The 18,806-nt window shown below is 43.5% G+C and overlaps 1 protein-coding gene across 1 annotated transcript in view; it reads right to left on the minus strand.

The window, feature by feature from the left end:
* LOC126198488 (von Willebrand factor A domain-containing protein 8) overlaps positions 1 to 18,806 on the minus strand; it is a 275,162-nt gene that overhangs the window by 215,684 nt on the left and 40,672 nt on the right. The window contains exons 7-8 of the mRNA XM_049934860.1: positions 13,696 to 13,850; positions 3,983 to 4,208 (exon numbers count right to left, since the gene is read on the minus strand). Of these exons, the coding sequence (XP_049790817.1) occupies positions 3,983 to 4,208; positions 13,696 to 13,850 (381 nt within the window). The remainder of the gene's footprint in view (positions 1 to 3,982; positions 4,209 to 13,695; positions 13,851 to 18,806) is intronic.

The raw sequence follows: 18,806 nt of genomic DNA on the forward strand, positions 1-18,806 counted from the left end.
CTACGGTATCCTGAGAAATCAGCGGTGGTGGAACATGCTTTAGAAAACAGACACTGAACTGCATTTGCTATGACATCTGTTATTGTACAGAGTACTAGTTTTTGGGACAGTGTTATAAAACAAGTGATCAAGTTAAAAATTTCTGACAACACCCTCAATAAAGACGGTAGCCATTGGGCAGTTGAAGCGGGCATGGCAAGCACGCAATGAAAACAGCTATATAAGGATGAAAGCAGCAATCATTCGACAGTCACCACCTGACAATGGCTGAGGAGAACTTGGCCGAAAACTCATGAATTTTAAACCAGTGGAGGTTGGAAGCCCGAGAAAATTTTATCAGTACATATCACCGCCGAACTATGCATTTGTATATTGAAATGTTCGGCATAGGCCATGAGCATGTATAGGACCTATGGCTCAAGTTTAGATACGTACCTAATAGAACAGTTCATAGTGGGGGGTTCCTCCGTGATATAAATTCAATGTAAAGAAACTTCTAAAGAAATAGAGATTACTACATAATAGGTGAAAACAAAGCACAGGGCTACAGATAGAGAGATGCTGAATGAAACAGATTTGGTTGTCAAGAGGGCATCGCATGAAGCCTTCAGTGACTACCTTAGCAGAATATTGTCAAATGATCTTTCACAAAATCCAAAGAAATTCTGGTCATATGTAAAAGCTGTAGCAGCACCGAAGTTAGTTTCTGGTTTCCAGTGTGAGACAAAAACTGAAATTGAAGGTAGCAAAGCAAAAGCTGAAATGCTTAACTCTGTTTTCAAATGTTTCTTTACAAAGGAAAACCCGGGAGAATTGCCACAGTTTAATCCTTGTACACTGAAAAGATCAGTGAAGTCAATATCAGTATCAGTGGTGTTGAGAAACACCTGAAATGGTTAAAACTTAACAAAGCACCGGGACCTAAAGGAATCCGTAACAGATTCTATATTGAATTTGTGGCTGAGTTAATCCCTTTTCTAACTATAATCTATCATAGGTCCCTCGAACAAAAAACCATGTCCAGTAGATGGAAGAAAGCACAGATCACACCCATCTACAAGAAGGGTAGTAGAAGTGATCCACAAAACTACCGTACAATATCCTTGACACTGATTTGTTGTAGAACTTTAGAACATATTCCGAGTTCAAATCTAACGGAGGAACCTTGAACAGAATGACCTTCTCCATGCCAACCAGCAAGGATTCTGAAAACATCAATCATGTGAAACCCAACTCGCACTTTTCTCATATGGCACACTGAAAGCTTTGGATCAAGGCAGTCACGTAGATGCAGTGTTTCTCAATTTCTGAAAAGCATTTGAGTCAGTCCCGCACCTACGCTTATTGTCAAAAGTATGATCATATGACATATCAACTGAAATTTTAGACTGGATTGATGACTTTTTGGTGGGGAGGACACAGTATTGTATCTTGAGTGGAGAGTCATCACCACATGTGGAAATAACTTAGGGTGGGTCCCAGAGAAGTGTGTTAGGACCTTTGCTGTTCATGTTGTATATTAATGACGTTGCAGACAATATTAATAATAAAATCAGGGTTTTTGCAGATGCTGCAGTAATCTATAATGAAGAAGTTGCATTAATAGTCAGTCAGATCTTGATAAGATTTCAGAGTGGAGCAGAGATCGGCAACTTGGTTTAAATGTTCAGAAAAGTAAAAATTTGCACTTTGCAAAAGGAAAAAACATAGAATCCTATGACTACAATATCAATGAGTCATTGTTGGAATTGGCCAACTCATAAATATACCTAGGTGTAACACTACATACGGATATGAAATGGAATGATCACATAGGATCAGTCTTGGATACAGCAGGTAGTAGACTTTGGTTTATTGGCAGATTACTTGGGAACTGCGATCAATCTACAAAGGATATTGCTTACAAATCACTCACGCAACTGTTTCTAGAATACTGATCACATGTGTGGGGCATACCAGATAAGATTAACAGGGGATATACGCTGAAGAGCCAAAGAAACTGATACACCTGCCTAATATCGTGTAGGGCCTCCATGAGCACGCAAAAGTGCCACAACACAATTTGGCATGGACTGGACTAATGCCTGAAGTAGTGCTGGAGGGTACCAACACCAAGAATCCTGCAGTGTTGTCCACAAATCCATAAGAGTACAACGGGGTGGAGATCTCTCCTGAACAGCACATTGCAAGGTATCCCAGATATGCTCAATAATGTTCATGTCTGGGGAGTTTGGTGGCCAGCGGAAGTGTTTAAACTCAGAAGAGTGTTCCTGGAGTCACTCTGTAGCAATTCTGGATGTGTGGTGTGTCACACTGTACTGCTGGAATTGTCAAAGACCGTCAGAATGCACAATGGACATGAACGTATGCAGATGATCAGACAGGATGCTTACGTATGTGTCATCTGTCAAGAGTTGTATCTAGATGTATCAGGGGTCCCATATCACTCCAACTGCATGTGCCCCACAGCCCCACACCATTACAGAGCCTCCACCAGCCTGAACAGTCCCCTGCTTACACGAAGGGTCCATGGATTCATGAGGTTGTCTCCATACCTACACACGAGACACATCCAACAAGGCAACATGTTTCCAGCCATCAACAGTTCAATGCCAGTGTTGACAGGCCCAGGCGAGTCGTAAAGCTTTGTGTCATGCAGTCACCAAGGGTACACGAGTGGGCCTTCAGCTCCGAAAGCCCATATCGATGATCTTTCGTTGAATGGTTCACACGCCGACACTAGTTGATGGTCCATCACTGAAATCTGCAGCAATCTGTGAAAGGTTTGCATTCTGTCACGTTGAATGATTCTCTTCAGTTGTCGTTGGTCCTGTCCTTGCAAGATCTCTTCTGGCTGCAGTGATGTCAGAGATTTGATATTTTACAGGATTCCTGATATTCACGGAACACTCATGAAATTGTTATACATGAAAATCCCCACTTAATCATTACCTCGGAGATGCTGTGACCCAGCATTCATGCGCCGACTGTAACACCACGTTCAACTCACTTAAATCTTGATAACCTGCCATTGTAGTGGCAGTAACCGATCTAACAACTGTGCCAGACACTTGTTGTCTTACATAGGCATTGCCAACTGCAACGCCGTATTCTGCCTGTTTACATACTCTGTATTTGAATATGCATGCCTATACCAGTTTCTTTGGTGCTTCAGTGTAGAACACATACAGAGAAGGGCAGCAAGAATGGTCAGAGGTTTGTTTAATCCAAAGTGTCACAGAAATACTGAAGCAACTGAACTGGAAGACTCTTCAAGACAGACCTAAGATATCCCAAAGAAGTCTATTAACCAAGCTTTAAATGATTACTCTAGGAATATACTACAACCCCCTAACATATTGCTCACATAGGAATCTTGAGGATAAGATTAGAATAATTAATACTGCATGCACAGATGCATTCAAACAATCGTTCTTCCCATGCTCCTTATGAATGGAATGGAAACCTTAATACCTGGTATAAAGGAACGTACCCTCTGCCGTGAACTTTGCGGTCATTTGCAGAGTATGGATGTAGATGCAGAACAGTGTCAGCTGTAAACAGCATCTGCTAATTCATTCATAAAATACTGTGAATAGCAAGAATTCTACTGGACTTCCTTACAATAAACCAGATGTTTTTTCTGATACTTTCCCCCAATCAGAATAATGTATTGGTTTTCTTTCCCTTTTCCGAGTTGCTGTCCAGTTTTGCCTGATTTATGGTTCTATTTTTAATGTTGACATCAGTGAACACACTGATAATTCATAACACTCCCTAGATCTCAATAAGAAGGGGAACCTTCAAGGATGTGGAACAAGCCAAGGCAAACAGTAATTATAGACAAGCAAATTACAGACAATATGAAAACCGTACAGGCAATAAACTATCACCATAACACTCAATGCTTATTCCAGTTAAGTTTAACTATATAAATGAGAAAGAAAGCTACTACTTTGATTCAGTTAAGTAGAACACTCACCTCAACATCAGTTGTGTGATATCCACCAGCTAACCTGATATGGGCAGAATCCCCATCAGTTGGAGTCACAGTTTCAACAGTTAAAGGAACAGTCTTTTGCTGCAACATCTGGAATGTCTGGAGCACATCTTCCACAGCAGAAACTCCCTCTGCAGGAAGGAAACTCTTGTATGGATACAGGCGGTACAACACCTCAGATGCTGCCATAGTTGGAAAAGTATCCTGTGTGAAACATATGTTGATTAGTCTGGTCCATATCAAAATTACAAATATTTTATAAACTTACTATAACTTTTTATCAGGTAAAATGTTATTGTTTAATGCAAAATTATTTTACTGAAATTTATTGTTCTTCATTTCCAATTTAACAAAAATTTCAAGTGTTACTTTTAAACAATGTAAAGTCCAGGACGGAATAACCACAATATGGAAAGAACAGCATCCTGCTCATTACACAAGGTATTGAGTTGCAGAGTGAAATAGAATGGTAAAAATATTCAAGCTTTCAGACAAAGTCCTTCCAAAGGAGAAAACTCTCACACATTTACTCCAGCACAACTCACACATATGGTCACTGTCTTTGGGTGCTACGGCCTCACTATGCTTATTATAGTTTCCAACACAAAACTGTGTATAGAAACCTGGCAGAAAATTCAAAGAGATTCTAGTTGCATGCAATGTATGCTAGCAGCAAAAACAAGCGGTGCCTTCTCTGTGCGACAGCAATGGAGATACTATCGAAGACAGTGCTGCCAAAGTAGAGTTACTAAACATAGCCTTCCAAAATTCCTTCGCCAAAGAGGATCAAGTAAATATTCCAGAATTTGAATCAAGAACAGCTGTCAACATGAGTAACTTAGAAGTACAGTAGATATCCTCGGAGTAGTGAAGCAACTTAAATCACTTATTAAAAGCAAGTCTTATGGTCCAGACCGTATACCAGTTAGGCTCCTTTCAGAACATGCTGATGGAATAGCTCCACACTTAACAGTCATATACAACTGCTCGCTCAACGAAAGATCAGTTCCCAAAACAGGAAAGTTGCAGAGGTCAACCAGTGTTCAAGAAGGACAATAGGAGTAATCCACTAAATTACAGGCTCACATTATTAACATCGATATGCATATATTGTGTTTGAACATTATGAATTACCTCAAAGAGAACATCTATTGACACTCAGTCAACACAGCTTTAGAAAACAATTCTTGTGAAACACACTCACATGAAGTGTTGAGTGCTATCGACAAGGGATTACAAATTGATTCCATATTTCTTCATTTCCATAAGGCTTCTGACACCGCGCCTCACAAGAAGCTTGTAATCAAACTGCATGCTTATGGAATACTGTATCATTTATGCGAGTGGATTTGTGGTTTCCTGTCAGAGAGGACACAGTTCATAGTAACTGATAGAAAGTCACCGAGTAATACAGAAGTGATTTCCAGCATTCCCCAAGGTAGTGTTATAGGCCCTCTGCAGTTCCTTATTTATATAGATGATTTAGGTGACAATCTGAGCAACCATCTCAGGTTGTTTGTTTATGATGCTGCCATTTATCTTGTCTAGTAAAGTCATTAGAAGACCAATACAAGTTGCAAAAAGATTTGTAGAAGATATGCATATGGTGTGAAAATTGGCAACTGATCCTAAATAGTGAAGAGTGTGAGGTCATCCACATAAGTGCTACATGGAATCTGTTAAACTTTGGTTACACAATAAATCAGTCAAATTTAAAAGCCATAAATTCAAATAACTACCTAGGAATTACAATTACAAACACCTTAAATTGGAAAGAACATTTAAAAAAAATGTAGTAGGGAAGGTGAACCAAAGACTGTGTTTTATTGGCAGAACAGTCAGAAGATGCAACAGATCTACTAAAGAGACTGCCTACACTACACTTGTCTGCCCTCTTTTGGAGTACTGCTGTGCAGTGTAGGATCCCTTACCAGATAGTCCTAATGGAGTACATCGAGAAAGTTTAGTGAAGGGCAGCACTTTTCATATTATCTACAAATAGGAAGAGTGTGTCACAGATACAATAAGGGATTTGGAGAGGACACCATTAAAACAAATGCGTTTCTTGTTGCGGTACGATCTACTCATGAAATTTCAATCACCAACTTTCTCCTCCAAATGCAAAAATATGTTATTGATGCTGGCCTACATAGGGAGAAACGATCATCATAACAAAATAAGGGGAATCAGAGCTTGCACGGAAGGTATAGGTGATCGATTTTTCTGCATGCTGTTCAGGAGTGGTATAATTGAGAATTATTGTGAAGGTGGTTCGATGAACCATCTGGCAGGTCTTAAGTGTGATTTGCAAACTATGTGTTGTGACAGTGCCACGAGATTTAAAAGTGCCGCTACGTCAGTACGCGAACACGGCGATAGAGGCGCTCCGCAGCTCGGCCGAGCGCGGGAGCGCCACCTGGCTATGAACGGCGCCAGCCGCATGTCACGGATTGGCAGTTAAGTGACAGATTCGGAGTTGGTAGCATGTAACTCGCTATTGCTCTACGTTGTATATCCACGCACTTTATTAGGATTAAAGGTTATAACACTTTTTGGCAACAAGGTCGGATATTTTTGTTCCTGCGTTGTGGATTTGTGTGTTCGTGTCGGGACAGACAGGGAACAGCTTATGCAAGTGCTCATTGAACAGAAAACACAGCTGACAGCTGCTATTCAGGCGTTGTCGACGTCGCTTACTCATCGTCTGTCTTCCTCTTCTCCGCCTCCGTTCCCTCCTTACGACGAGGCCGCTGAAGACTGGGAGGATTATGAGAAGCGTTTGTGGCAACACTTCTTGGCTTTCGGTGTTGTCGACGCTCCTATGTGTAAGTCGTTATTTCTATCTTGGATTTCCCCACGGATCTATCAACTGCTATCTCAGTTAGCCCCGCTGCGGGAACCTGCCACTCTGTCCTTCCAAGAAATGTGTGACTTATTGTCTACCTATTACCGAAAAAACACCCACGTTGTTGCCGCCCGCGTGGCGTTCTACCGGTGTCGTAAACAGCCCCAACAATCTTACCGGGCTTGGTCGGTGGAACTACACGGTCTGAGTAGGAAATGTCAGTTTGTCACGGCCACTCATCATGAGTCTTATGCTGATTCAATTGTTAGGGATGCTATTCTACGGCTTGCTCCTGATAAAGAAGTTCGGCAACGTGCCTTACAACTGCCAAACCCGTCGTTGTCGGAAGTTCTAAGCATCGCTCAATCTTTTGAAGTGTCTCACGCTGCTGGTGCGCAAATAGACGTGTGGTGTGATGTAGGCACTATACAGACCACTTTCGACACGGACAATTTGCCTGTTTCCCAGGGGACCGATGGTGTGGCGGCGGTTCACTCGCGTCAACAACGTCGCGTTGGGCCGCCACGCTCGCAGCGAAAACAGCAACCACAGAAGCAGGTTCGTTCCGCACTTCCTTCTTGTCCACGTTGTTTCGTACAGCATGACAGGGCCGCGTGTCCAAAACATTGGGCCACGTGTAATTCATGTAGGAAAAAAGGCCACATTGCTTCTGTGTGTCAGTCCCCTAAAGTCCCTGTCGACGAGGACGAGGCATCGGACATGGATGTTAACTGTGTGCTTTCTCAAACAAATAAGTTGTTTGTTACTGTTCGTGTTCTGGATAAAGACATTCGCATGCAAGTGGACACTGGCTCTGCAGTAACTCTCATTAATTCTTGCACGTATTTGGAGTTGGGCTCCCCTCCCTTGTTTCCAGTTATGCGAAATCTGCGAACTTATAATAAGCAGAAAATTCCTATCGTTGGCCAGTTTGATGCTTCCACTGCCTACAAGTCTGTTGTTAGGCTCCTCACGTTTTATGTGGTGGATCATGCGGGCACTGAAAACCTGTTCGGTTATGATGCTTTCCAGTTGTTCAGGTTCTCCATTGATGATGAGGTGCACCTCATATCTGAGGATATTCCGTATCAACAGCTGGATAGATTGTGTTCTGAATTCTCGTCCGTGTTCTCTGCTGGTCTGGGTCGTGCCAAGGATTTTGAAGCCCACATCACTCTTAAACCTACAGCTCGCCCTAAGTTTTTTCCGGGCATGCCCTATTCCGATGGCGTTGCGTGCACCTGTCAAGGCTGAGATAGACAGGTTAACAGCTTCAGGGATTCTCCTACCTGTTACCTCCAGCGAATGGGCATCGCCAATCGTGGTGGTTTCTAAACCAAACGGGAGTCTGCGATTGTGTGGTGATTTTAAAGCCACTATCAACACTCAGAGCCTCGTTGACACTTATCCTCTTCCCCGTCCTGAGGAGTTATTTACCAAGCTCGCTGGGGGCCAGTTCTTTTCCAAACTTGACTTATCGGAGGCGTACCATCAGTTGCCGTCGGATGCGTCTTCCAAGGACTTTCTCGTCATCAACACTCCTTGTGGGTTGTATCAGTACCCGCAGTTACCATTTGGCGTCGCTAGCGCGCCGGCCATTTTTCAGCGGTTTTTGGAACAGCTTACGGCTTCCGTTCCCGGCTGCATCAACTACCTGGATGACATTGTTATCACAGGGGCCTCCACTGAGGAGCACCTTCGCAATTTGCATTCACTGTTTCGGGTTCTGCATTCGGCTGGGTTGAAGTGCAATCTGGACAAGTCACAGTTCTTCCAACCCTCCATTGTGTATCTTGGTTTCCACTTGTCCCGTGAGGGCATACGTCCTCTACGACAGCACGTTGCGGCCATTACTGCTCTACCCCGGCCGCCTACGGTCAAAGAACTTCAGGCGTTTCTAGGCAAGATTGCTTATTACCACAAATTCATTCCATCCGCGGCGGCGGTGGCTCATCCTCTGCATCAGCTGTTATGCAAAAACGTTCCTTTCTGTTGGTCCGACGAGTGTGAGCAGGCTTTTGTCCACCTGAAGGCTCATCTGCAGTCGGCGCCTTGTCTTGCCACATTCCGTCCGGGTCAGCACTTGGTTCTGGCGACTAACGCGTCACAGTATGGCTTAGGGGCTGTTCTCGCCCATCGGTATGAGGATGGGTCGGAACGACCCATCGCCTACGCTTCCAAGACCCTCAACGATGCCCAACGGCGTTACTCTCAAATCGAAAAGGAGGCGCTCGCTATCATTTATGCTCTAAAAAAGTTCAGCATTTTTTTGTATGGTTCTAAGTTTCACCTCATCACTGACCACAAGCTGCTGGTCTCTCTGTTCAGCCCCTCGGCGTCGCTTCCGGATAAGGCAGCTCACCGCCAGCAACGTTGGGCCTTATACTTGTCTCATTTTCACTATGAGATTCACTATCGCCACACGGCCCAGCAGGCCAGCGCTGACGCGTTGTCGCGTTTGCCGATGGGCCCCGACCCGGTTTTCGATCGAGATGAACTACTCTGTTTCCACATTGATGAGGAAGAACGTCGTGCGGTCGAGGTTTTTCCGCCTACAGGTTCGCAGGTCGTGTCGGCTACTGCGCGGGACCTGGTCCTGCGTCAGGTGATTGGTTTTGTTCAATGTGGTTGGCCGGACAGGACCAAGGGCCGGGCATCGGATCCCCTTCGCAACTACCATGCCTTGCGCCTTCGTCTGTCTGTTCGTGAGGGTGTTGTTCTTCTGGCCACGGATGGCGGATCTCCACGGGTCGTGGTGCCAGCCTCTCTTCGCAAAGATGTTCTCAAACTATTGCATGAAGGCCATTGGGGGATTTCTCGGACTAAGTCCCTGGCCCACAGGCACGTTTATTGGCCCGGTATTGATTCGGACATCGCCCACATGGTCGCTGCGTGTGGCAGTGTGCTCAACAACTGGCTGCACCCTGTACAATGCCCTCTCCGTGGCCTGATCTGGCGCAGCCGCGGGAACGGGTGCACGCTGACTTTGCCGGCCCCTTCCTCGGCACTTATTGGCTACTGTTGATTGACGCCTTCTCGAAGTTTCCGTTTGTTGTTCGATGTCCGTCGCCCACCACTGCGGCGACGACGCTGGCTTTGTCCAAAATCTTTGCGCTAGAAGGTCTTCCATCCACGATTGTCACGGACAATGGCCCTCAGTTCTCTTCGCAGGCCTTCTGTGATTTTTGTACTGGACAAGGGATTCATCATGTTACAGCACCGCTCTTCCGTCCGCAATCGAAAGGTGAAGTCGAGCGCCTTGTCCGCACTTTCAAAAGCCAGATGAAAAAATTCCTTAGTGATTTTTCCACAGATGACGCTCTGTTGCAATTTCTGAGTTCTTATCGCTTCACGCCTCTGGGTGATCGCAGCCCTGCTGAATTCTTGCATGGCCGCCAACCGCGCACTCTACTGCACCTGCTTCACCCTGTCAGGCCTTTTACTTTGTCCCCTAGTGCGGGCAAATACTCGGTGGGCGCCGACGTGTGGGCACGAGGGTATGGATCTCTCCCTAAATGGATTCCAGGGGTGGTCAAGGCTCTTCGCGGCCGCCGGCTTTGTGAAATACGTACGGACGACAGCATGGTTGTTCGCCATTACGACCAGATGCGCCCACGAGTGGTGGCCACGCCGGTCCCGCCACCCCTTCTTTTGCCTCCACCCACCCGAGAAGCCAGTCCTGTCGCTGCTGCCGATCTTCCATGCGTGTTGCTGCAGCCGACGTCGCTACCGCTTCCGAGTACACCGGAACCGGCCCCAGTCGCGACGCCGCCTTCTCCGGGACCCATCTCGCTGGAGCACACCCCCAGGTCCACGACACCTATGGATGCTGCTCCTGAGTTTTCACCCATCATCTCGTCCATGAGGCACATTCCACACGCAAGCTTCCGCCCTGGACATTTTCGACCATACTCTCGTGTTTCTCCGCGGGATCTTCTCGGGGCCTCCCAAGAGGCCATGGATGTCTCCGCACTGTCCGTGTCTCCAAGGAAGTGCGCGTTTTTTTTCAAGGGGGGAAAAGTGTTGTGACAGTGCCACGAGATTTAAAAGTGCCGCTACGTCAGTACGCGAACACGGTGATAGAGGCGCTCTGTAGCTCGGCCAAGTGCGGGAGCACCACCTGGCTATGAACGGCGCTGGCCGCATGTCACGGCACGGCAGTTGAGTGACAGATTCGGAGTTGGTAGCATGTAACTCGCTATTGCTCTACGTTGTATATCCACACACTTTATTAGGATTAAAGGTTATAACACTATGCATGTAGATGTAGCTGTAAATGATGCTCTCAATGAATGATATAGGTGAAAGACTTGTCTGAAATTTCAAACCACAGGAAGTGGGTTGCAATGTAACATGCAACCTGCCTGAATATTATCACACAACAGTAATCAAGAGTAAGAGTGAGATTAAATCTTACACAGATACCAGCCAAAGATATTGCTCTTGTTCCTCTACCCAACAGACCAGTAACCATATTCTATAGCACAGCACACATTCCACCCTGAGGACACAATGTTCATTCACCCATATGACCATCAATATCCATGGATACTCAGCACTGTCCTCCAGCAGCAAAGCATAATGATGATGGTAGTTGGGAAAAAGGCATTATGGGGTTTCCACAGAACTCAACAGCAGAGTTATTAATCCCTTTAACTTCACAACCAAGGACCCAATGGAAGAGTGTTAGGAGTAATATAGATATAAATTTAGCTCAAGAACTGTAACTTTGTCACAAGAAGCAACTTATGGAAAACAGTGAACCAATAGTATCACTAAAAGAAGATGTAGGTAAAGATAGAACAGTGGGAGGAAGTGTGCAGGTAAAAGTTCTCCTCCAAATAAGAGCTGAACTGGAAGATGAACCATGCAACAAGATGTGTGCACACCGTTCTCCTCTTAAATAATTTATGAGTAAAGGAGACTACTCACTGAATAGCAGAAGCATTGAGTCATCAAATGGCACATACAAAAGTGAATTTTAGAAGAAATTCTTTGACAAGCTACAGTACAACATAATCCTCCCACCCTTAATCTTCACTAAACTCCTATCCCCATACCCCTCTATGTAACAGTTCCCCTTCCTCTGTTCTGTCATCCCCTCCCAATCTATGCCTCTGTATCATCTTTACCATGCACAGCACACCTCATCAGGTCCAGTACCCATGTGTCACGTGCCTAGCCTGTGTACCTGCCATCCCCTCCCTCTTGCATTCCTAGCTTGCACACCTGCTGCCTCCCTTTGAGCCACTAGCTACCCATCCCCAACCCTCCTCCTGCTTCCCGTCTATTTCTCCTTCTAACCAGCCCACCCGACACAAACCCCATCCCAGACCACCCTCCAAACTGCAGTCCCGGCACTGAGTATCCAGCTGGAACAATGTATGTGCACAGGTGTGTGTGTGTGTGTGTGTGTGTGTGTGTGTGTGTGTGTGTGTGTGTACTCCAACTTGTCAAAGGATTTCTTCTGAAAGCTAAGAATGTCTTAATTATCTTTTGTGCATTCTTCTTGAAGACTCAGCAATTCTGCTATTTGGCGAGTGGTGTCCTTTACACTTAAATTATTTACATCCTGTCAGAACTTTCCTTACTATATTCTTCACTTAAAAGTGATGCCTTAGCAGCAGGGGCCACTCCAGCACAGCACAGAGTTGCTGAATGCAATTAGTGTAATGTCAGCAACATACACTCTTTGAGTAACTCCAGTTCATGTCCAGGGGTTTAGAAGGAAGGGCCACTATCAGCAGAGGCCTCACTGACGAACAATTAGAATTAGGCCATTTTATGGTGAGGGATCTAGTATTTTCACCCTCAACAAACTAGAAGATATCGATGGTGAACAGGGTTGACCATACCATGTGCGCTATCCAGCAGTTTCTTCCTATACAATATTGACACAAATTGATGCATTTCTGCCCTGCGGTTCACTCTGAGAAGCAACACACATGGCAGTGATCCATAGCAACTACAATTTACCATGGATCAATGCTTACATCATCACCACTACCACCACCACCAACAACACTACCACCACTTCCTAAAGTTTCTCTGGAACTTAATGCTCTGACATGTCATGTGGTATATGCTGCTACCATAGTTTTGAACTTACTGAGAGTCTGTTGTCATTTGTATATATTGCCTGTTTTCAGTCTTGTCTTTTAAATCAAACACTGAGCTGGAGCCTGTTTTATTGACTGTGTTGTTCTGTACTAGTTGTTTTTATCCAAATTACCATCCAGTTTGTCTCGATATCTGATGACAACGAAATGAAACAGATGTCCAAGATGAAATTATATCTATCATTACTTAGTAGAAGAAGAACTTATTAGCCGAGATCGCTATAAAAACTTTATTGTAGATAACCAGTTTCAGTAGAACTAAGTTGCTATCTTCAGATCTTCATAAAGGTTATTACAAACATAGAATAAATTTCTTTTATTTCACATCTATGGTCACAAATTTGTAGGTCATCAGACTACTGGCTGCAGTTAGCAATGACCATCCTCAGATCTGCAGCAAAATATGGGAAAAAATACAACTAGCAGACTGTCTACAGCTTAAAACAATAAAATAGACCATGATGTAAAGTACCGGTATTACTGACATACATGTGAAATTATGTGCTTTCAATATGACGAGGTATACCTGTTTCATAAAAACATGTCCTCCTAATATACTGGAGGTCCTGAGTCTGTTAGTTGTATGTCTTACAGTTTAATAAATATATGCTTTTGAAATACGTATATTCTTTTTGAAGCACCTTGTATATGATGACGCAATCTGATTGACTACGAAAATAATAATGCATCAGAGAAAGACCTTCAGGTACACTTGAAATCTACTTGCCAAGAGACGCACAGCAACAGGTAAGTTGTCTGCAGGGAAATCTGGCAGACCAAGCGATGCAGATTCCTGTGAGAGCAGTGCATGACAACAGGAGAGAAGCTGAGATATCTGTGCTGGATCCACATTAGATGTCAGTGATCTCAGGTGTTCCAACTGCTCCTGTGGATTCACAGTGTTTTAATACATTAGATGATGATCAACATTATTACTAACACTCTCCCTCAAAACCAATCATAGGCATAATCTACAGTAATAGGATTACAAAAACCTAACCAGTAAACAATATTTAAAAAAAAAACATAAGAGATTAGTGCACCATACTATTATTATAAAAACAATTCTATTTTATATCATCGTTGTTATTCTAGGTATAATTTGACTACATCAGTACACCTGATTTATAACATCTACATAATGTTGTTATATCTCAATTGCCCACACAGAAGAAGGCAAACAAATCAGTTGCGGCAGTCAGACTGCTGGGCCATAGCTAATATAAAGGTACGTCTCAGCCAAGCACCTGGAGCCGGGGGTGGGCAAACAGCTCACGCATGCAACACAACAAGGCATGAATGCCACACAATATGGCCACATGACAGTTAGGCTATATACCCTGCACCTGCCTGTATGAAAGCTGACATTGGTTTGCAAGTGCCCATTTCCCATGGGCACTATTTCAACAAACAGTCTGATCTACATTAAATACTTCATGCATTTTGATAAAAATGGTATGGATATCAACATTCTAGCTGCAGCCAGATCATTTTACTCTTTGGACTATTATTCTACTCTCAAACTTGTTAAATTGTATCAAATATGTACATATTTATTCTGAAGAGCTTCATTTCTCATGGCAACCGCCTTGAGCCCAACAGAGAACTCTGTTGTCTGAAAATTCTCTTCAGCATTTCTAATTTTTTCTCTTGACTGATATCTTATAACACCATTTTTCCTCACATATATTATGTTGTTAAATTTTGTCATTTTTCCTGCAAGGTATTATTTTATTGGACTTTTTTTTAATATCTCATAACTGCAAGTGCCCTGTTACACACACAAATGTACAATTTAGCATGTTGTTCTGATAGATTTTACATACTCTTTCTAAGATGTTCAAAACATATGGTACACTCCATGTATGCTTAAATCCCATAATGCCACCAAAACAGTCAGAACCCAATAAAATCAAATGTAGTATATTCAAAGCTACAAGACACAACAAAAAAATAATTTTTCTGTGCTTTTGTATTGTCTGATAAAATCCAATCTCGCAAGAAAGATTCATGTACTAGGGTAATCCCAAAAGTAAGGTCTCCTATTTTTTTATAATTACATAGACCTGTTTATTTCTGGAATGGTTTACATCAGTTTACAGCTTGAACATTTAGCTATTTTTCGACATAATCACCATTTCTGTCGATGCATTTTTGTAGACGCTGTGGCAGTTTTTGTATGCCCATGTCATACCAGCTCGCCGCCATGCTTTTCAGAAAGTTATGAACCTCGTTGTTGGAGCTCAATCACTTTCCGGCCAAATGTTCTTTTAACCTAGGGAACAGGTGACAGTCACTGGGCGCCAAGTCAGGACTGTAGGGTGGGTGGGTGATTATGTTCCACTGAAACTGTTGCAGGAGAGCAACGGTTTGCCGAGTGATCTGTGGGCAAGCGCTGTCATGGAGAATGTGTACGCCCTTTCTCAACGTTCCTCTTCTCCGGTTCTGAATTGCCCATTTGAGTTTTTTCAGAGTCTCACAGTACCTGTCAGCGTTAATTGTGGTTCCAGTGGACATAAAGTTGACCAAGAATACCCCATTCTGAACCTAAAAAATGGTTGGTCATGACTTTACCAGTAGACTGTGTTTGTTTGAATTTCTGCGGCTTTGGGCTTTGGCAAAGAAGGATGCTGCCACTGTCGTTTCTGTTGCTTGATCTCAGGTGTAAAGTGGTATGCCTAGGTTTCGTCACCCATGACAATTGAGTCCAGAAAGTTGTCCTGCACGGCTGCAAGGCGGTGAAGAAATGTGCGGGAAGCATCAACTCATTGCCACATGTGGTCCTCAGTCAGCATGCGTGGCACCCATCTTGCGCACACCTTCAGGTAGTTCAATGTTTCCATTAAAATTTGCTTCGGGAAACCTTAGGAACCAATGTAAAGAGATCATCCAGGGTGATCCGCTGAGCTTCACGTATGCTTTGCTCAACCTTCAACACTGTCTCCTCAGAAATTGACGGTCTCCCACTCCTTTGTTCGTCGTGAATTTCGGTCGGACCAGCTGCAAACTCTCTACACCACTTATAAACATTTTTGACATCGATGCATGACTCATCATACATTTCCGTCAATTGGAGATGGATTTCAATTGGCAAAGTGCCCTTTGCATTCAAAAACCATGCAATTCACTCTTGGCGGTAACATCCAACAGGAGCTCCATTCTCAATGGCTGCCAAGCCAAGACTGAGTGCCTCAGCACAGTGTGCACATGTTTACACACAGAGTGTGAAGCACTCTTCATAACAGTGTGACCAATTTCCACACAAACAGAGTTCTGTACTTATAAAAAAAATAGGAGACCTTACTTTTGGGATTACCCTCGTACATACAAATAAAATCCTTGGGTAACAGAAGAAATATTGAATTTAATTGATGAAAGGAGAACATATAAAAATGCAGTAAATGAAGCAGGCAAAAAGGAATACAAACGTCTCAAAAATGAGATCGACAGGAAGTGCAAAATGGCTAAGCAGGGATGGCTAGAGGACAAATGTAAGGATTTAGAGGCTTATCTCACTAGGGGTAAGATAGATACTGCCTACAGGAAAATTAAAGAGACCTTTGGAGATAAGAGAACCACTTGTATGAACATCAAGAGCTCAGATGGAAACCCAGTTCTAAGCAAAGAAGGGAAAACAGAAAGGTGGAAGGAGTATATAGAGGGTCTATACAAGGGCGATGTACTTCACAACAATATTATGGAAACGGAAGAGGATGTAGATGAAGATGAGATGGGAGATATGATACTGCGTGAAGAGTTTGACAGAGCACTGAAAGACCTGAGCCGAAACAAGGCCCCCAGAGTAGACAACATTCCATTGGAACTACTGACGGCCTTGGGAGAGCCAGTCCTCACAAAACTCTACCATCTGGTGAGCAAGATGTATGAAACAGGCGAAATACCCTGAGACTTCAAGAAGAATGTAATAATTCCAATCCCAAAGAAAGCAGGTGTTGACAGATGTGATAATTACCGAACAATCAGTTTAATAAGCCACAGCTGCAAAATACTAACACGAATTCTTTACAGATGAATGGAAAAACTAGTAGAAGCCGACCTTGGGGATGATCAGTTTGGATTCCGTAGAAATACTGGAACACGTGAGCCAATAATGACCTTACAACTTATCTTAGAACAAAGATTAAGGAAAGGCAAACCTACGTTTCTAGCATTTACAGACTTAGAGAAAGCTTTTGACAATGTTGACTGGAATACTCTCTTTCAAATTCTAAAGGTGGCAGGGGTAAAATACAGGGAGTGAAAGGCTATTTATAATTTGTACAGAAACCAGATGGCAGTTATAAGAGTCGAGGGACATGAAAGGGAAGCAGTTGTTGGGAAGGGAGTAAGACAGAGTTGTAGCCTCTCTCCGATGTTATTCAATCTGTATATTGAGCAAGCAGTAAAGGAAACAAAAGAAAAATTCGGAGTAGGTATTAAAATCCATGGAGAAGAAATAAAAACTTTGAGGTTCACCGATGACATTGTAATTCTGTCAGAGACAGCAAAGGACTTGGAAGAGCAGTTGAATGGAATGGATAGCGTCTTGAAAGGAGGATATAAGATGAACATCAACAAAAGCAAAACGAGGATAATGGAATGTAGTCGAATTAAGTTGGGTGATGCTGAGGGAATTAGATTAGGAAATGAGACACTTAATGTAGTAAAGGAGTTTTGCTATTTGGGGAGCAAAATAACTGATGATGGTCGAAGTAGAGAGGATATAAAATGTAGACTGGCAATGGCAAGGAAAGTGTTTCTGAAGAAGAGAAATTTGTTAACATCGAGTATAGATTTAAGTGTCAGGAAGTCATTTCTGAAAGTATTTGTATGGAGTGTAGCCATGTATGGAAGTGAAACATGGACGATAAATAGTTTGGACAAGAAGAGAATAGAAGCTTTTGAAATGTGGTGCTACAGAAGAATGCTGAAGTTAGATGGGTAGATCACATAACTAATGAGGAAGTATTGAATAGGATTGGGGAGAAGAGAAGTTTGTGGCACAACTTGACCAGAAGAAGGGATCGGTTGGTAGGACGTGTTCTGAGGCATCAAGGGATCACCAATTTAGTATTGGAGGGCAGCGTGGAGGGTAAAAATCATAGAGGGAGACCAAGAGATGAATACACTAAGCAGATTCAGAAGGATGTAGGTTGCAGTAGGTACTGGGAGATGAAGAAGCTTGCACAGGATAGAGTAGCATGGAGAGCTCCATCAAACCAGTCTCAGGACTGAAGACCACAACAACAACATACAAATAGACATTAAATTAGTAACCATACTACTGAGGAATTGTTTGATATTTAGTTACGTAGAGTTATTGTCAGTGACTTCAGTGCCCAAATGGCTGATTATATGCCCATCCTCTTTTCTGAGTAGCTCTTGAAGCTTCCTTACCCTTGTCTCTTTACTGTTCACCTCAGCCATATCCGTGTGTGTGTGTGTGTGTGTGTGGGTGGGTGTGTGTGTGTTTTGGAAGCTGACTCGTATTGTTAAAGACCTGGTTTGCGTGTCTGTCTACTGATCATTGTCTCCACTAAACAGTAAAAGTAAAGGTTGTGCAACTAGCGCTTCCTCTCGGGTAGACTGCTCACCGGGTGCAAGTCTTTCGATTTGACGCTACTTTGGCGACTTGCGCGTACATGGGAATGAAATGATGATGATTAGGACAACACAACAGCCAGTCCCTGAGTGGAGAAAATCTCCAACCTAGCCGGGAATCAAACCCGGGCCCTTAGGATTGACAATCTGTCACAGTGACCACTCAGCTACCAGGGGCGGACCACTAAACAGCAAGGCAATATTTTATTCGTTCCATTGCTTAAATTCATATGAGAGCAAT

The sequence above is a fragment of the Schistocerca nitens genome, chromosome 8, assembly GCF_023898315.1.
Source record: "Schistocerca nitens isolate TAMUIC-IGC-003100 chromosome 8, iqSchNite1.1, whole genome shotgun sequence".
Lineage (NCBI taxonomy): Eukaryota > Metazoa > Arthropoda > Insecta > Orthoptera > Acrididae > Schistocerca > Schistocerca nitens.